Source organism: Dermochelys coriacea, chromosome 1 (assembly GCF_009764565.3).
Source record: "Dermochelys coriacea isolate rDerCor1 chromosome 1, rDerCor1.pri.v4, whole genome shotgun sequence".
NCBI lineage: Eukaryota > Metazoa > Chordata > Testudines > Dermochelyidae > Dermochelys > Dermochelys coriacea.
The window spans coordinates 30,163,993-30,184,960 of record NC_050068.2 but is presented as its reverse complement, the minus strand read 5'-3'; the positions used below and the strand labels follow the sequence as shown (position 1 = coordinate 30,184,960).

Genomic DNA, 20,968 nt, shown 5'->3' with positions numbered 1-20,968 from the left:
GCTCCCACAAGGAGCAAATAGGACAGGATTAGGTAAAGCCATGGCTCTGTTAAGCTATTACCATAAAACAGTCAGCTGGACACACCAGGGGAAATGTATCACACACCAGAAAAGGATGTTGCAAATCCATCTGCTTTCCCTCCTGGGGAAAGAAAGGAACACTGGACTTACCCATTGTTTCATGTTCTCTGTGTGTGTATATCAATCTCCCCTCTGTATTTTCCACCAAATGCATCCGATGAAGTGAGCTGTAGCTCACGAAGGCTTATGCTCTAATAAATTGGTTAGTCTATAAGGTGCCACAAGTACTCCTTTTCTTTTTGCCTTAGGGATGTTTCTGAAGCACAATGCATCCTGGTATTTTGCCTGGAGCACTGTGCTCCTATGTGTCACTGGTCAGTGAGGGCTCTGCCTAACAACACAATCTAGCCCTTAGCTCAAATATTATTATTTTAGATGTCTGCTCCAAAGATATACAATTGAAATAAACAAAAATACTGACTCAGGAATGGTTAGGAATGGACTCAGTCTAAAATCAAAATTAATGAGCAGATACATTTAGCACACATTTTCATGTGCTCCTTTTAAAAAAATACTATTCATTTTTTTACATAGTAGTAATCCTATTAAAAACCCTTATGAACTGCATAATTACTTGAGTATGGAATTACACCTTCAAAGCCCAAATGGATCTACAGATGGCGTGCGCGCGTACACTCACAGACACACTCTCTCTCTCTCTCTCTCTCTTTGCCAACACAGTGAAGGGTCTATCTTTGGAGAGGCTCTGTTTGTTGGGCCTGACTGCTTGGTGCTAGAAGGCAGGAGAATGTAGTTAATAAGAAGGAAAGCCACCATTGTTAATGTAGGACATTTGTCCTTACAAGTTATACATTTATTTTCCTTACAAAGAAAAAAAAATGGTCACAAAATGGGGGGCGGAGAGGTGGGTTAATCGATCCTATTATGTTTCTGTCATAATGACGGTATGGTAAGAAACCCATATGGACTGGTTTGGACATTCTCTGCTGGTTACCATGATAAAAAAGGGAAACATTTTGAAATACAGGCACTAAAGTTGTGCCCACAGAATTTGCACACTTACAAGCAAAGAAAAAAAAGCCTCAATTCTACAAACTGCTGAGCATTCTCACCCCAATCCAACAAAGCACCTAAGTACATGCTTAACATTAATGTTGATTGTCCCATCAAATTCAGGGGGATTAGTCATGTTTTTTTTAATTAAGTGCTTTTCTGGATCTGAATCAGAATGCTCAGTATTTTGCAGGATCAAGCCAAAATTGCACAAATAGAATGTATTTGCACATACAAACAAGTAATTAACTGTGCAACTACCTGCTTGTGCCCCGTGGACTTGTTCCACTGGTGCATCCTAAGCATGTATCTTTTAAAATATAGACTAAAAGTCAAAAAAATATTTGTGTTCCATGTTGTAAATTTATATTATATCTCTAGTTCTTATTAACTGTAAGTAACATGTCTAATGCCACTGTAGATATAGGTTTAAGAGAAAAACTCAGGGTGTATTACAGGATCATCAGGGAAGTTTCTCAAAAGTAAAGTATGACTAATTGCTTTCTGGCTTCTTTCCTCACTTCAGCTTATGCTCATGTAGCTAAATCTTTTATTATAATTAATATTTTATAATAATACTGTGCAGGTTGGTGTTGTTTAGAAGGGAACATCTGGATTGTAATGCGACTAATCATGTTATTATGTTGTTAAGCTTGGAATTAGCTCAACATAGCAGGGGTTTTTTTTTCATATCTAGGTGGATGTAACGAAATCAACTGTTTAAAAATAATTTCTGTTCAGAAATAATAGGATAAATACAATCAGATGTCCAAAGCTTTGTGTTTCCATGGCAAAAAAGAAAATGTGGCTCATTAAACTCAGTTCTTAGGAGATGGTGAACGCTCTGATGAACTGTCACAAGTATACTATGATGGAATATGCAGTAAGCAGACTGTCTACCAATAAATTATTGATTTATTTATATGTGTCACTGTTGACTTCTTATTCTGAATATCAGCAGACAGCATTGGTGGCTAATCAGTTGAAAAAGGAAGTACGAATTATCGCTAATCAATATTTTTCTGTAGTCTAAATGAGAAAATAGGGGGTTTTTTTAGAAGAGAAATACAAAAAAGGCAGTGACAATCAGCAGGGTAAAGTTGCAATTAAGAGTTGACTTAAGAATTTCTAAGAAGGCCTCCCCCTGCCCTTTTTTTTTTTTGGACAAAGTTTTAAATACTGCAGACAAGATAGGCCTGCAAAAAACTGAATAATCTATGAAGAAGAAAAAAGGAAATTTTGTTTTATGGCCTTACAGTGAAGATAAATTCTATGCAGTGGCAGATTAGCCACTGGGCAGATGGGGCCCATGCCCAGGGGCCCAGGCCAACTGGAGGGTCCCCAGAAAAAATCCGCCAGGCCCGACCCCACTCTGTGCAGCAGCACTGGGAGGGGGGGAAGCCTCCCCCAGCAGCCTGCGACCCCACTCTGTGGCAGCAGCTGCAGGATGGGGGAAGCACCCCCACTCCCCAGCAGCCCCTGACCCTAGCAGAAAGTGTGGGATGGGCAAACACGTCTCCCAGCAGTCTCTGACCCAACCCCATCCCCAGTGGAAGCCACGGGGCAGCAGGGTAAGCCCCCCTCCCCCCATGCCCACTACCCATCCCTGGCAGAAGCTGTAGGGTGGCAGTGGAACCCCCCCCGCACCTGATCCATTCTCCAGCAGAAGCTCCAGGTGAGCAGGGTGGGAGTGCCCTGACCCTGGTCCTCCGCAGAAGTGCAGGGTGTGGCAGGGGACGCCCCAGCACCTGGACTTCCGCTGTGGCCCTGGAACTGGAGTAGCTCTCGCTACCTTCCGTAGCCTCAGGGCTGGGGGAGCTCTCACTTCCCGCTGCAGTCCCGGGGCCATGGCGTGGGGACAGAGCTTCTCCAATCCTGGGGTCACAGTGGGGTAGGGTGGGGCAGAAAGGAGAAAAAGGGGTTGTGGGGCTGCAGTGGGGGGATAGAATGGGGGGGACCTAAGTGGAACAGGGGAGGGCCCCGAAGAAGGGACAGAAAGAGGTGAGACTGTGGGCGAGGTCGCAGATGGAAGGGGCAGAATGGGGGCAGGGCCACAGGCAGAAGTAGGGTGACAAGATGTCCCAATTTTATAGGGACAGTCCTGATTTTGGGGCTTTTTCTTATATAGGTACCTATTACCCCCCACCTCCTCTCCCGATTTTTTACACTTGCTATCTGGTCATCCTAGGTGGAAGGGGTGGGGAGGGGCCCCCCACTTGCTTTGGCCCAGGACCCCCAGAAATCTTAATCTGCCTCTGATTTTATGGGTGCAAAGTCAGCAAAAATATATCTTTTGTTATAAACAAAGCTACAGTACCCCATTCCAAAGCCTGGGCAAGGACAAGCGGTTGCTTAGCATTAAGAGTGGCTAGAATTCACTCATTTGGAAACACTCTTTGCATTTTGTCAGTTTCACAACCAGTTCTAGTAACATCAAAGATACTTCAAACTTATATTTGAATTGATGTAGCAATAACAAGAGCAGACAGGCAAACAAAGCTCTGTGTTCAGAATTACTGTTAACCTTTTATTTGTAAATCCTCAATTAGATTATGCATTTGCATCCACATAAGTCAGTAGAAGTCAAGGGAATCAGATTAGTATTGTAAATTCTGCTCTACTGAAATAGATTTATACTACATAAAGTTATATCAGAAAACTTTTACAGACTATTATTAAGTAAGTTCCTTCTCCCAAAGGGCTTTTATAGAAAAAAAATACTTCATTACAACTACTAGCTGTTCATCAAAGTTTAGGTTTGTGCTCACAACATCTGCCACAGTAGCAGACTGCCAGGGTTTTCTGAAAGCAGATGCCTTGTGTCCTCCTTTGGCACACAAGATGTTTCTCCACACTGAAAAACACAGGTTCAAACCATAACCTGTTCCACTCATGGAAATTTGGACTAACTCCATTGAATTAAGAAATTGTAAAGCTGTGCCAGGCCTAGGATGATTTTTGCATTGAGCTAGCCACGTTCGGTCCAGGTAATTTCATTAATTTTAACTGTGCAACACACACTTCTCAAGTACTCCAACTTTGAAGATACCAACTAAGTTTTTCAGAGTCCAATTTTTGGTTTTGGAGAGGACTGTGGATTAACTATGCATGCACAGGGAGGTGACATCATGGTGCTTGTAATGTTGCATTGTTGTTGAACCGCATAACAATGACCACAGCAACTTTGTGCATAACTTGTTTGTCCATAATTGGAAGCTATTGTAACACATGAACCCTTCAGTTTTGTTAGCTTTCTCTATGTTTTTCATGTGTATGCTACAGCATGTGCTTTTTTATGCACTGCTGCTTGAAGGACTCCTTTAAACTGTCTATGCTGCTTTTTTGGAGCTATGCACCATTGTTTTATTGAATTGAAAGAGCAAGTCTAGTTAGCTACAAGCTGCAAAAAGTTAATTGCCAAAATGATGCAGACCGTGCACCTCAAGCAATTACATGACCTTATTTCTGTAAATTTTCCTGTAAAGTGTGATTGATTTCTAGGTTTCTAGAGCACTGGTTTGGGGGAAACAAGAGGAAGTGAATGCCACCATGTAAACTCCAGATCTCATTGGCTCAAACATCTTGGTATGTCATGGTGGTTTTAGACCAGCTTTCAGATCATTATGGTCAAATTGCTGGGCTTTGACTCATTAACTACAGGCTAGGTCCTATCTTGCCAAAAATTTTTTTGAATACTTTGCTGCCAGTCTTATCAAACATAGCTATGAAAAGTGATCCCATCTCTAATGAATCCTCTTTCCATAGAAACCTACCTCAGCTAGACTGAGTTTGTAAACTGTAAACTGATCTTCGGCTACAACTGTATGTTTAGACAAGATCTTAGAAAACTAAGTTTCAGTTCAACAATGTAAACATTCACACACAGCAGTAGCTTGCACCATGGCTTCCAGTTTTAGGCACAGCCATAGTATTGAGAGTGTCTTTGTTAGAATCTTGAACAATACACTTGTATCAATGCATAAAATAAGTTTACGGTGATGGTAAGATCTTTGAGTTGTGATGATCAGGCACTGGTAAACTAGGTAACTGTTAACTGGGCTGAAGCAGGTTGGGAGTGATAGGACCATATTGAAATTGTTCTGGATCCTTCCTTAAAAGCCCAGTTGATCATTCTGAACTGTGGCCACATGTGGTATTTCCAAGTGTTTGTTTTGGCACTGGTGCTCTCTAGGATATTTATACTGCCACAGGGGAGATATTTTTTTAAAGATGTACAGCCTGGCTCAGTATTATTAAACTGCTCTGAAGATGATAGCCTGCTGTAAATCAAGTTATCTTTAAATAACTGGGATTTTTTTACTCGATGGACTATAATACCAAGAGTCAAAATTGGATCCAATTAAATCATAACTTTCCTAAAGATTATATTAATCTAGTCTTTCGATATTGACCCTTCATTACCAGTATAGTGCTTTGGAATCCCTTGTGCCACTATTGTACATAAAACCAAATTGCATTATATGGTATTTAATCATATATCCCAACAATGTAACCAACAAGTTAATGCATTTAAATGCAAGGAAAATGGGCATTACATACAGCACTGAGAAACAGATATTTTACTCAGGGTATCTACATATGTAAAGCCCATGAAATTGTTTCACAAAGGCTCTGATTATGCTGTAGAGGATTTTTTTAAGGCATTAGGGATGAACTATCTGCAACATTTTGTTTTAAATACTAAAGACATTCTTTAAACTGTGATGTAAAGAGCACAAAAAAGCATCTATGAAGCACATTACAAGTTATAATCCCTGGAATTCAGGTTTCCTAATGGCAACTGCTGATTATCGTTAGCTGTAGTGGAACTACTGGGCACTAACATTACTACTACTATATATTGCAATTCCCTCAACAGCCCATGATGAAATTATTCTAACTTTTAAACTACTGCTGCAAGGAAGACTATATTCAGATCTAAATCAACTGAATACCCTGGAAAGCAGTGTGTTCTGATTTAGATATGAACTATCAATTTAGCAAGGTTGGCATATAAAGATGTTTTGAAGCTGGAAACAGCATGGAAAGACTTTATTCTTGATTCATTTTCTTTTTGATTTACTGACACAAATTTCTAACTGACACACAGAATCTAAACTTTTAATAGATTGCTATGAGCTTTCAGATTCTAAACTCAGCAGGATGTGTGAGAAGTTGGAGATGTCACATTATCAATTCAAAGCTCTTATCAGCATAACACGGTAATACAGCATAGTGACACCATTTTACATAGTGAATTGCTACATATTATTAAAAATCACTGCATTATGGGAGAATAGTTGTCAGCCTGGACTATATTAGAAATGTGAAAGAAGTATTAAGAATTAGAAATGTGACAGAAGTATTAAGTATTACTTAATCCTGCCTTCAGTTCAGGGACTGGACTAGATCTGTTGAAGCCCCGTCCAGTCCTACACTTCTGATTCTATTCCAGACACATACTTCAAAGAGTGAAGAACTCTGTGTGAATTAAGATATATTTAAGACTGATAGCCATTAATTATTATTTATTGAGTGCAACAGTGTGCTTGGTACTGTACAAAGGGAAGTTATAGGTCCTGCCCTCAAAGATACTACAGTCCAAGTAAACAAATAGACACAAGTAGACACACACACATAATTATAAACTAGGAGAGATTGTTGTCTTTGTTCTGGGTGGGAGGGAGGATGGTTTGCTATTTTTCTTATGAACAAAACCAACATGTCACTGTTGAGGGGCTTAAGGTTGATGGGCCTCATGAAAGTGGTGAGCTTATATAAAGAGAAGGCAGAAGCATGGTCACCAAGACAGGAAACAAGTTCTAGTTGTAGGGGATGGCCTGTAAGGAAACACAAGCAAAAGTGGGAAACTGATGTAGAGGGAGTGGTTAGATCTGAAGGAGCATAGAACAGGAGGGAGGATAAGAGATTAAACCGCACATCATAACTGGAATTGCTGTTTGCTTCAGAGTTGCTCCCAAACTATTAAAAGATTAACACTTTACATTGGTGCAACTGGAAATTCTGTTCCTTTCTGCTCTCTCCTCTCCTGCTGCCTCTCCGACCCCCACCAGCACACTTCAGTTTGGTTATTTTACATTCTTTTTGTTTCCTTCACCACTCTGCATCTTCTTTTATGGTGCTCTATTTGCTACCAACATCCTCCTTCCCTCCTATGAGATTTTCAGCCTTGCCCACCTTCACCTCTGGCCTCGTCAGCCAGCATTCTACTATTAACCTACCCTGGAGCAAGCTCTACTGCCACTCCAGAGCTAATCATTTAAAATAATGGGTAGAAAACACCTACAAGCAGCCATACACTAACAACTTCCACGTCTGCAAGTGCAAATGTGAATGCTGATCAAAAATTTCAAATACAAAAACCTCCTCATATTTTCCAAGTGGAGATGGTGAGTAATTCTGTCAGAATTAGTCAAAAGAGAACACATTTTACTTTACTATAACCTTACAAAGGTATATTGGATCCTGAGTATGTTGCAACCGTCAGACACTAAAATTCCACATTGCCTTCTGTAACTCTGGCCCCATCCCCTGAGTAGCTTCTCTTGTTGCAATTAGGGTCAGCTGACTATATTTTAGTCATTTTTGTGAAGGAGACTCAAAACACCATGTTTCAATGCCCTGAAACAACCCACATTTACCAGTCGTAATGTTCCATAGCGAAGAAATCATTTTACAATAGCTTTGTTATATATAAGGTGAGACCCCGCAGGATTTTCTCAGTGCTGAACTCAGGACTGAGTTCTAGAAATGCCTGATGAGATCACTAACATTTTAAGTGTAAATACACTGTTCTGTAATATGGAGAATATATTTTGTACTTTTGTAGTCTTATACATTTCACTATAGAATTTTAACAGTGGCACAATTGGTGGAAATCTGCCTGTAAAATATTTCCCTACCCTTGCACAGAGACACAGTTCCACCACTTTATTAAGGAAATTAGTAATAACAACTGCAGCCATGCAATTTAACTAATTTAACACCTCATATTTCAGGGCCAGTAGGAGCTGGGAAATTGGGATCTACTGGATCTGGGAAAAAAATTTAGACAAAGTTTATTCACTGAAAAACAGAGTTTTGGTGGAACTGAAACAATTCATAAATTTGATATGAATTCACTTAATGGTTTTGGCTAACAAACTAACTCCCTTCCCCATATTTTTGGGACTTAGAATCCATTCACTAAACAGCTGAAGGGGGAGAAGCCAGTGCTCATGCTATGGCTGCCTCTCTTATATGCTTTAGCTCAGTGGTTAAGGCACCATCTTGGGATGTGGAGACCTAGGTTTAATCCCCCCCTCTGCCTAAGGAGAAGGGATTTGAACTCAGGGCTTCTACACGGTAGGAAAGTAGCCCAATCACTGGGTTATAGGATATTCTGGGACAGCTCTCTCTCATTCTCTCCTGTTGAAGCTATTCCACTTTATATAATTAATCATTGGAGTAAGCACTTGAACTTGGGTCTCCCACCTCCTAGATGAGTGCCCTAATCTCCAGCCCATAGAGTCATTCTCATGCTCTTTCCCTGGCCCAATGATAATCCAGCGTCATTATGAGTGACTGTGAATGACAATGAATTGTCATTCTCATTCTCACTTTCTTTTTCTGGTCCAATGAATATAGACTGGAGATTAGAGCATCAAACTGGGGGGAGGACAACTCAGGTTCTGTTCTAATGTTTATTTAATTATTCATATGAAGTGGAACAGCTGCAGTCACAGAGACTGAGACAGCCTACACCAGAATATCATATAACCATGTGGTTAGATGCAAGTTAAAATTCCTTCTTCCCATTAGGCAGAGGGGAGAATTGCACCCAGGTCTCTCATACCCTAAGTGAGTGCAATAACTGTTGGGCTAAACATTGTAAGGGAGCTGCTGCTGCTTGCCATTGCTGCTTCTTGTTTCATGCATCTATTTTTGAAAATGCCTGAAACTGATTTTTTAGATATGCTGAAATTTTTCACAATTTTCAGGTTTGGTTTGGATTGAACTGATTTTTTTTCCAGAAGTGCCAGCAAATAAAAATACCAGTTATTTGCCCAGGTCTTACTCTTACTACATACCCATTTCTTACTAAATCCTTACATAATATGACTTGATGTGTCTCAGAATGGATGTTTGCCTTCCCGAGAAGCAACAAGGATAAGCCACTGCTGGAGGGAGGATAGCTGAATCTGTGAAAATGTGCATTTTCTCAATGGCAATTAGTGGCTCATGAGAAAGCTGAAATATTTAAACAAGAATATTTTCTGAACAATCTATAGAATATTACTCTGAGTCACAAAATGGATTTATCTCTTTATATCTTTTATAGATATAAATATGCATACATGCAATGACAAAGATCTATCTATCTATCTATACATAGATATTTGTCACTATATAGAGATATATATAAATTGCAGACAACACATTATCTTATATGCTGGACCATTTCATGTTCCATTTTTACATTCACTAGTGATTTTTTCATTTATTTCATGATCATTCATTTAATTCCAATTTTCTGACATTAACATAATTCATTTTGTCACAGTCTCTTATAGCTGACTCTGTGTGTGTGTGTATGTGTGTGTGTGTGTGTGTGTGTGTACACAGAGCTATAATGATGGATAAAATGAATTTAGGTAATTAACACACAAAGCTCTGTATGATAAAATGAATTATGTGGTCATCAGAAAATTAGCATTACATAAAAAATATCACTGGAAAATGTAGAAACTGAAAATTAAATTTTACAGCAATTGTGGTTTTTACAAGATTTCTCTGGCTAATCTCAGTCTCTTAAAAGTTACACAACTAACAGCTCTCTCTCATAAACAAGGTAGTTTATTTCTAACCCTCCCATTTTGCATGGGATAATAAAGTCTGTACATGATAATGCTATTTATATAGGGCATTTAAAAATTACAATACAGACCCTTATTGAGCAGTGTAATAGTTGAATCCATGTTAAAATACTGTTACTCACATGCAAACTGAAGGGTGGCCTCTCTGCTCAAAATACTTCCAAACACATTGGTGGTTAAACATTGATATTGCCCAGAATCCTTTGCTTCATTGGGATTGTTGATGATAAAACTTCCTTCTATCAAACTGTAGCGGTAGTCACTTTCAATATCGATTTCACTTCCATTTCGTAGCCATCTTGGAAGAAAATGGGAGAAACTAGTTCAGCAATTGTCTGGAAAATGACACTTCTGAAACCATGTAAAAGATGTAAATGAGTCAAGATGATTATTATAGGCGGTGCTCATACCAATGTCTTTATTAAAGTCACCAGATACTTCCAATGATAAGATCCTGCTTTAAATTGTTTGTAGCTTTGCCAAACTTTAACAGTTTGAGCTGATTGTTTTGTTTTTTGAAACTTTCAGCTAAAACAGTTTAGACATTTCTGAGAACCAGGGTAGGGGAACATACATTGTTTTGAAAATATGAAAAAATACAGAAAGCCTTTGACAAGGTCCCTCACCAAAGGCTCTTAAGCAAAGTAAGGTGTCATGGGATAAAAGGGAAGGTCCTCTCATGGATTGGTAAACAGAACTGTGTGCAATATTCAAGGTATTATGTATCCCTTTCCTAATGGTTCCTAATATTCTGTTAACTATTTTACAGTGCCGCTGCACATAGAGCAGATGTTTTCAGAGAACTCTCCACAATGACTCCAAGATCTCTTTCTTGAGTGGTAACAGCTAATTTTGACAAAGCCCTGGCTGGGATGATTTAGTTGGATGATTGGTCCTGCTCTGAGCAGGGGGTTGGACTAGATGACCTCCTGAGGTCCCTTCCAACTCTGATATTCTATGATTCTATGGAACTGAAAACAGGGACTCTGTCTCCCCTGTGCTTTGAATGACCCACCCGGTGGGCCCAGGAGCCATAGTTGAAGAAGCTCCTTGATTCAAATGCAGAGGGCACAAGCGCTGACCTTGTGGGAGAGGCAACAAGGGAAATTGACTGGGATGAGGAATCTGGGTTGTGGTGTGGGAGGGAGACTGAAATTGTCTAGGAGAGGAGACTAGGATTCAGGGACTAAGACTAGTATTTTGAGGAGCTAATAGGTGGACAGGGGAATTTGAGAGGGGAAGAAGGAGATCCCCCTGCTGAATGAACAAGATGCGAGTACTAACTTTGGGGTGAGTGAGTTTGTTTGGCTGTTTGTGTTTTTCTTTCTCTTTCAGATTATTTCAGTTATTTTCAGTTATTTCAGTTACTGGGTCAGTTAGGATTGTGTGTCTGCAGACTGTTTGAGCCTTTGTTCCCTGGATCATCCTTGACTATCTTTGATCAGCCTCAATCAGCCTTGAGAATCACCTCCCCCCCCCCGTGTGATTAACCTAGGAGAGAAGGCCTTAAAATACAGAGGCTAAGCGACCCAGGGGACCTAGCAAACAGGGGAGTTTGTGCGAGAGTTGTAATATAATTGCTATGGTTAGGAAGTGCCCCATCACCAGTGCCAATGCTCCTCCTATCTCCTCCACCTGCACCTGTATCCAGACAGACAACCTAACCATGGATGCCTCTACTCAGATCCTCGTGTGGACTTGCAGAGACTGTGGCCTGCACTTCCTATTCACAGAAAGCCAGGCTGGGGGGACCATCAAGTATGAAAGGTGCCTGCTGGTGGAATCTCTCAAGAAGCAAGTGGTAGAGCTACTGGAGGAGGAGTATCTAATGCTGTATGGTGCTATTGCTGACACATATTGCCAACACAAAAAGATATATTTGCATAAGAACAACCTTGTGCAGTCATAGATCAGGAACTTTCGAGTGAGCACTCAGATGTATTATCATATTATTTCTATAGCACCACCAGTTTACAGACCAATCTACAGCAAAGCAAGTAAGAAGTTTCTGCTTCAAGGAGTTTACAACATGAGAAAGGCACAGCAGTGCCATTTGCTCAGTGCCATACAATGGAATGGAGAGCAAACACCAAGTGGTGCGGGGTTATTGTACAAAGAGTAGTTCATAGAATAAGTGAGGGAGGGGGTGAGTTTTCGAAGGGAGGGCTGGGATAGGAGCATGAAGAAGATTGATTGGGAGGCCTCTGTGAGTGTCAGAAAGAATGAAGTCTTTGTTGGGTAAGGAAGGAAAAGGGAGCTGTTAAGAAAGAGCCAAGGGAAGAGCCCAGAGAAGTGGGAAGGTGCAAAATATTAAACAAAAAAAGTGTACCATTTAAAAAAAATAAAAATGTTTTTATGCTCATAATTATACACTGGTCAATGCTCTCTTTGAGAACTGACAAAGACATCGCTGACTTCCTATCCCCACCCCACTACACACACACATTTGCACTACATAAGTGACTTATAAACAACCCTGTTTTCTTTTCATTCAAACAATCATCAAAATCAGGGCTGGATTTAGGGGCAGGCAACACAGGAAACCACCTGCGGTGCAGGACTTGGGAGGCGCTGGGCTTATATATTCACAGATCCTAGCATGCAAATGTATTGTCTTATATGACAGGGATAAATCATGCCTGTAAATCATGCATCCAACTCGTGAAATGGGCTAAAAATGCAATAAAAATAAGGTATTCAAAAGTTTAACAGATGGGGGAGGCACCAAAGATGCTCCTCGCTTGTGGTGCGATTTGATCTAGGGCCAGCTCCGATCAAAATGACAGTTGCAGGAAACACTCTGGTCATTACTGATGCAAGAACCAAAATATGGATTCCTTTAATGCATCAACAAGTTTGTTTTTTCAAGGAAAGTTTCAGCAATGGTGATTTTTTTTTTGGTAGTAATATTTTTGGTACTGTCTCACAACAATAGAGGGAAAACTTCAACCATTCCACAGCAGAAAGTCTAATTCTTCCTTTTTATTCAGGAAAAAAATATCATAAAAATATCCCACAAATTTTGAGGGGTTGAATAAGACAGTTACAGAGTTACGATAGATTTTCAGGTGAGATGTCAAATGAAATGGAGATCTAGTTGACTGGTGAAAGAAAATCCCATCTTTGCCTAAAGGCTGACAGTAATATCAATATTTTACTTATTACTTTTATGCTATTCAGATGTTGGTATTTAAGAATGAAAAACCTGTGCTCGTTTCTCCATGAGGAACACACAACACCTAGTTGAGGAATGGGTTGCTTGAGGGGTGCAAGGGAGTAGGAAGGGGAAAAAATGGTTGCATAGTTTTTAAACTTTACTTTAAAAAAATATCAAAGTCCCATTTTCAAATAGCAGCGTATCACAATCAAGCCTATTGGAATCTTTTCAATGCTTATATGTCACCATTTGTTTCCAATACTTCTATTTGCATCTACTTGGAATCTCTGTCCTTTGTTAAATAAACTTATACTTTATTTCCCTATAAATATATCTATGTACGGAGATGGAACTGATATGCTGGATGTACAGTTTCTCTGGGAGCCTGGATCTGTGAATACCATGAGTGTCCAGCAGAAAAGGGGCTGGACACTCCAGGGAGATGCTCAGCGTGTTGGAGCGTGCCCATCACTAACCTCTACAGAGACAGTGGGGCCTGTGGGAAGTGTTTGTGTTGCCCATGACCAGTGGAGTTGGGTAACTGATCCCTGCAAAGGGCAGGTGGCAGAGAGGTGAGCAAATAGCAGCACACCTAGTCCTTCTGTGTTTCTATGGCTGGTGGAGGACTGCATGGGAATTTAGCGGCAAGAGCCTACCCATTTGCTCAGTGTATAAATGATGATGTAGAGGATACGGCATTGAATTACAACTCAGAAAACTGGGGTTCAGTTCCTGGCTCAGCCACAGACTTCCTGTGTGACATTGGGCATATCACTTAATTTACCTAGTGCCTCAATTCCTCATCTGTCAAATGGGATAGCACTTCCTAATCTCACACTGGTGTGGGAATAAAATCCATTATTGATTTTGAACTCTTCAGATATTAAAATAATGTGGGTCAGATAATTATCTAGAGACCCCTCCACACAGCTGGACACATTTTGGGGGCATGGGGCTATAACTCCTGCCAGTTCCCTATTGCACTTGCCTCCTTAGAGTCCCCACTGGTCCCAGAGCCAAGGAACAGGGAAATTATGCTTGGGCTGCTGAGCCTTTCCATTACTTTGTTCTCCATCCACATGCTGCTGTTCAGAAGGAGAGCACCATTCATTCTGGCCCAATAGTCTGAAAGCTGCAAACAATTCTCAATGGACTCACTGTACCTGTAAATAGGAGCAGGGTTTCCTCGTGCTTGACAATTCAGAGACACTTTCTTCTCTTCAGAATCAGTGGGAAAAATCACATCATCCGGCTCTTGTACAAACACTGGCCCGTAATCAACACTTTCTGCAGAAACACAAGGGGCCTGAGTTTCAGAACTCTTAGAAAATATTACCTTATCAGAGCTCTTATATACTCAGGTTACAATATCACACTGCACTGCATATTTTTTTCCACAGACTAACCATCAAATGCCTCCAGATGCTGTAGGTTTAAAAACTAAAATATGGTTAAGAAATGCCACAGCAGTGAATTCAGAGACAACGGTTCTTGAATATTGTTTCCTTAGAGATCTACTACATTCGTTTGTAAGGATAATAAATAATTTAAAGCATGGGGAAAGGTCATGTAACATTGCCCTTCTGCTGAGCAGCAGCAGATATTGGGACTTTATAGGTCAGTTTCCCATTGGATAAGAAATCAGTGACATGGACTCTGGGTATTCTCTTAGTGTAACTTGTTCTATTTACACTCTATACACCTATATACACTTGTATATACATCTATATACAGTTCCCAGGAAGCAATTCTTCCCCAAGAGTTGACTTTAGTTAGAGATTAAGACAGAGAGCAAACTGGCTGCTTTCAACAGCTTCCCCCAAAGAGACTGTAGCATAAGCATTGACTCTGTGGGTGCTCTGGGGCTGGAGCACCCATGGAAAAAAATAGCGGGTGCTCAACACCACTGGTGGGGCCCGCTGATCAGCTCCACCCCTTCCCCTCCAGTGCCTCCCACCCACTACTGATTAGCTGTTCAGAGTGGGGCAGGAGGTGCTGGGGGGGGGAGAGATGGAGAAGCAGGAGCAGGAAGAGGCGGGGTGAGGGCAGGGCATGCTCGGAGGGGGGCAGAACAGGGCAATAAGAGGTGGGCTGGGGCAGAGCGGGAGTTGGAAGTGGCAGGGTGGGAAGAGGGGGAGCAGGGTGGGTCTGGGGGAAGGGGTGGACTGGGGGGCAGGGCCTGGAACGTAGCAGGGGTCGAGCACCCCCAAAGAAATCAGAAAGTTGTTGCCTCACACTGATTGTAGCACAAAATAAATACCACCATGTCCTTTATTTCAGGCCTGTAAAGAACTCTCACACTAAGGAAAGAACTTGTAAAGTTATTTGTAACAGCACCAGCTGGTGAGTCTTGCCACACCTGTGTGTATATTGAAATCTAAAATGTACATTTCCTCCCATGTCACCTGTGAATTTGGTCTATTAGTATATAAGCATTAGTATGACTGAACTGAGAGAGATTGGTATGCATTGAATCTATGGGCCAAATCTAGATGTGGTGTGTAGAAGGAGTGTAAATTTCAAATTAGTATAATGTGTCTGATCATGTAAGTCTCAGCAAGTGTAATTCAGGGTAGTAGAAGTAAAATACAGTGTAATTTATACCAACTTAGATTCCCTCCCAATTCTCTTAGACTCACCTCTGAATTTGGGACAGTGCCTGTAATTTAATTTGCAATTACTGGTCTAAGGATTTGAGGGCAAACATACATATTTTCCCTTTACACACAATGAAACACAGAGGAGCAGGGGTTCATCTATCACGGTTTTACAGTTTACAGTTCATATAATAAAACTTCTCCCAGGTTTGTCCAAAATCACTTGAGGAGCTTGGGGAGAGCATTTGGCATTCAGCTGTTTAAGTCAGCCTAATATATTTGTAGAAACACATGTTGGCAGTTGGCTCCTTATCACCCTCCTATCAGGGCAGGCTGCCAAACTACCCCAGGACTAGCTTTGTATGTGCACCATAGAGAAAACACCTCACTTAGGCATTTCTGCTTGCTGTTGACATAAAAAAATGGCCTAATTTGGTCACTTTTTGGAACCCACCCCTTTTTGGCCACAGGATCCCCTTTTGGCGAACTGCACTAAGTGAATTAAGGCACACAGAGCCGCACAGTTTGGGCTGGTCCATAATCCTAATGAACACTGTTTAAGTGATTCAACTCACAATAGAAGCTGGTTTTAAAACAGGTGGACACTTGTACAAAAAAGCTGAAAATATTTTTTTCTGGTTTTCAGTAATGGACATTTGTCAGATCGACTGACGTAGGTAAACAAGTGAACGTAAACCATACAAATTTGCCTTCACTATTATAGAGCTCTCAGCATTTTAGAGCAAAGATTATACAGAACTATATATATGGAATAGAGGAGTCTGGTGACAAATGAACAAGAGAGACCAGACAGAGCAGAAAAAGAAAGAAGAACAGTGACTTACTTTCTTTACAGGATCAAGAAATAAAATACCACTGTGCTCGTTACCAACCCCTTACTTAACACTGATGTATGATGGCAAGTTTTAAAAACAAATATCTAAATTTAATTTAGATATTAAATTAAATTAAATTGGGCCGGATCTGACCCATCAGGGCTTTGGATCTGGCCCACGGGATTGCCCCCTGTGGTGCTGCAGGCCTCGCGCTGCTCTCAGAAGCAGGTGTTACCATGTCCCTGGGGCCCTGGGTGGGGGGGCAGAGGGCTCAGTGTGTTGCCCTTGCCTCCAGGCACCGCCTCCTGCAGCTCCCATTGGCTGGGAATGGGGAACCGCAGCCAATGAGAGCTTCAGGGGAGGTACCTGGAGGTATGGCAAGGACAGTATGTGGAGCCCTGTGTCTCATCCCCCCCCCCCCCCCCGGGCCACGCAGGGACGTGGTGCTGGCCACTTTCCAGAGCAGCGTAGTGTGGGGCCAGGGCAGGCAGGCAGGGAGCTTGCCCTGGCCCCGGGGTACGCCGCTGCCACCCCGAAGCCGCTTTAGATAAACAGCGCCAGGCTGCAGCCTGAACCCCTCCTGCACCCTAACTCCCTGCCCTAAGCCCCTGGCTGCACACCTCCTGCACCCCAACCCCCTGCCCTGAATCCCCTGCTGCACCTCTCCTGTACCCCACCTCCCTGCCCTGAGCCCCCTGTTGCATCCCCGCACCCCTCCTGCACCCCAAACCCCTGCCCTGAGCTCCCTCCCACAGTCTGCACCTCTCCTGCTCCCCTGCCCTGAGCCCCTTCCTGCACTCCGCACCCCTCCTGTACTCCAACCCCCTTCCCTGAGCCCCCTCCTCTGCCCCCATCCCTTGCCCTGAGCCCCTTTCCTGCACACCGCACCCCCTCCCACACCCCACATGCCTTTCCGCACCCCAACCCCCTGTCCCGGCCCTGCATACAATTTCCCCACCTAGATGTGGCCCCTGGCCCAAAAAGTTTCCCCAGCCCTGAGATAGACAGTAGAAGGATTCTGGTAGTAGGGGTCTTAATATACCAAAAGGGATCTTAGGGTATGAAAAAAGGATGAGGATCACAGGAATCGTTCACTGGTTGGCCGTTTTGTCAGACAAATGTTGATAGTTGATTCTCTCTAGAAATTGCACTCTATTAAGATCTGTGTGTCTTTTTGTTTATTCAGTTCTTTCCATATTAGGAAAAGGCCAAACAAAAGCTACAGTAGAACCTCAGAGTTATGAACTGACCAGTCATCCACAGACTTCATCTGGAACAGTAAGTATGCAATTAGGCAGCAGCAGAGACCAAAAAAAAAAAAAAAGGCAAATACAGTACAATACTGTGCTAAACGTAAGCTACTAAAAAAATTAAGAAAAAGCACAGCGTTTTTCTTCAGAAATTTGTAAAGTTCAAAGCTGTATTAAGTCAATGTTCAGTTGTAAACTTTTGAAAAAACAATCAGAATGTTTTGTTCAGAGTAACGAACATTTCAGAGTTATGAACAACCTTCATTCCCAAGGTGTTCATAACTCTGAGGTTCTACTGTAGTTATTCTTTCAATCTTTTTTTAATAAAGATGTGTTTACATATGTTGAAATGAATCAAAAGCTTATTGCTAGTTTAATGTAGAAAATCTGAAAAATAAAAGATATAACTTCAGATACTTGTATTTCTACTAACACAAGATTAAAACTAGCTCAACAATGTGTGAAGCAAACAAACCAGAGTAGGTGCAATTGACAATCCCCAATTTCCGTTTCTTTCAGGTTTTTCCCCCTCTGTGCTTACAGTAGCATAGTATCTTAATGCCATTGTCTATATCAACCCACTGCTGCAAAACAATTTAAGGGACTGGTTGATCCTGCGAATAGTTACTTCAGTTTGTTTGTTTTAAAGTCATATATAGACACATGGCTTCAATGGAATTTCTGTACAGGAGTTTTTCATATCAGGCCATGATTCTATATTTCTTCAATAAACAATAAGCTATTGTTGTATCATTTATATTATACAAGTTATTTTATATCCTGTACTAACAGCCTAAATCAGCACCAGCTTTTTCTCACAATCAAAAGATTCAATTGGTAATCCATCCTTTAAGTAAGCTAAAAATACTAATAAAAGTGACCTTCAGTTGTTTCTTGCAATTCAGCTGCATGCCGAGATAGACTACTAGAATAAGAAATTGATGAGACTAGAGTTTAGCAAAAAGGAAGAGTGTTTTATAAACATCAAACCATGGTTTCAACTCTAGGTACTATCTTATCCAAATCTTTAGACTTGGTGGTATGATGGGCTGTGTGTTCAAGTGTATTTGCAGTAGCTTGGGATAGTGGGAAGAAAAGAAAAATTTGTAGCATTTACTATGGAGTATTTTGTTACCGATACTACATCTGTTAGCTAAATCAATGCCCCAAACAGCCTGATGCCAGGATGAGTTTGCCAGGTCTGAGTGGCTAATAAGATGGTGTGATGTGCCTGTGTTTTTCCAGCAGTGAAGGGGAAAGTGAAAGTCAGTATCAGAAACAGAAAATACAGCTTCTATCTTTGCGGTTTTTTCCTCTCCCCCTTTTGTGTGTGTTTGCCTTGTTTTCCTAAGAAACAGGATCAGACTTTAACAGCAAGAGCAATAACTACAGCTTCAGCTCATTTCAACTAATGTATTCTCTTTTCCCTGCAAAAAACAGTTATCTTTGATACCATCTAAGAGACTGCTGTAACTGTTTTTCCTTCTTTTTTGTATATTAATGAAAGGATTTTTCATGGTGTGTTAGCCATGGTACTAAGCAGGCTCAGGTCTCTGTTTACCAACACCTGAATCTTGTTTAAAACTGTTTAATATTGGATAGTGACTGGGTTATGTTAGCACCTGTGCCCCAGGTGGTCCATCTAAATTAATACAATAGGACCTGCTGTAGCCTCCTCCCCTGGGAAAGGACAGGATGAAGAAACCCATGAGAAGCAGAGGCTGAGGGAAGCTGAACTGAGAGGTACTGAATTGCTAGGGGTGGGGGCAGAATTCATTGCTGAGCAGGGGATGGGCCGATGTGGGGCTGAAAGCTCCTGCAGCTAGGCCCAAAATCAACTTTCTCAATAAAATTGGGAGAGCAGGCAACACTAATTGTCTCACACAAACCCTGCGGAAGGGTAGGGGGAATTCAAAAATCAGAAGAAACAAAACCCCCACAGTATCTTCTAAAATTGAAATCTTGGTTTGGGAGGGGGTGGTAATCTCTGGATTTTTGGTGGTCCATTTTATAATTTGTGATCTGTTAAGAGTGGCAGTACTGATACAATGAGATTTGCTAGCACACAATCCTGCACCTGCACACCGTCCCAATGAAATCAAACAGAGTGAGGGTAGAAAGGTCTCGGCTATAGGTGCCGACTCCGTGGGTGCTTCAGTGCTGGAGCACCCACGGAAATTATTAGCGAGTGCTTAGCACCCACAGGCAATCTTCCTATTAGCTTCCCCCCTGCCCCGCAGCGCTTCCCATCTTCCAGGTGCCCCATCAGTCAACTCCTCCTCCTCCCTCCCAACCCCACCCGCTCGCTGTAATTAGCTGTTTCATGGCATGCAGGAGCCATGAGGAGGAGTGGGGATGGGATGCGCTTGGGGGAGGGGTCGGCACTGGGTGGGAAAAGACAGGCAGGGGTTTTTGTCCTTCATGAGTGGAAATGACATCGCCTTATGTTCCGTGAGTAAGGCTGTGGCGAAAGAGAACGACGTGTGAGTTGCAGTCCTTTCCGCAGGAAGTGTGTAAGTATCTCAGTACTGAGAAAGGGATTACAATCTGTGCCTGCTCAGTCTGCCACTATTTACGTCTCAGCCTCTGTGCCTCAAAATCCATCGGCGGTTGATCTCAGTGTGGGTAACCCCATTGTTGACTATTGCTTTCCAGCATGGTCTTGATTGGTGCTACCGCATGATTAGTGACACAGACCTACATGGAGCATCTAGTGACAGTGATCAACGTAGCGATTCTCTTACTATCATCAGTGGCCACCAGCCAGCAATGAAATAAAGCTGAGTTAATATGTCCTCCTGCTGGTATATAGCCTATCCACTGGCAAGACCCTAGCAGTACCTCCTGAGTGGTACCAATGGGTAACTGGGTCCTTACATGCCCAGGCAAATTCTTCAAGGGATCTTGGAGCAGGATGGGGCCCCAGAGGCGTACTGAACAGGCCTACCAATGTGCGGTACACACCCTGCCACTCACTGACCCATGCTCCCAGCTATTGGTTCGATAGTGAAGAGCTCAACAGTTTCTATGTTGGACAAAAGTCTAGCACACTACAATGGCGTAGCAAGCAGATGTAGACAAAGCAGTTGTCTGCTACCACAGAGGGCACACAGATTGATTCCACGTCAATGGCCACAGACTGTACCCTACTTGCTGC

The 20,968-nt window shown here is 41.9% G+C and overlaps 1 protein-coding gene across 2 annotated transcripts in view; it reads right to left on the bottom strand.

Moving 5' to 3' along the window:
* The window catches only part of CNTN5 (contactin 5), a 1,042,858-nt gene that overhangs the window by 372,275 nt on the left and 649,615 nt on the right, over window positions 1-20,968 (bottom strand). For both annotated transcript variants that reach the window (XM_038372749.2, XM_038372738.2), the window contains 2 exons: window positions 14,292-14,415; window positions 10,094-10,269 (listed from right to left, as the gene is read on the bottom strand). In XM_038372749.2, the coding sequence (XP_038228677.1) occupies window positions 10,094-10,269; window positions 14,292-14,415 (300 nt within the window). The remainder of the gene's footprint in view (window positions 1-10,093; window positions 10,270-14,291; window positions 14,416-20,968) is intronic.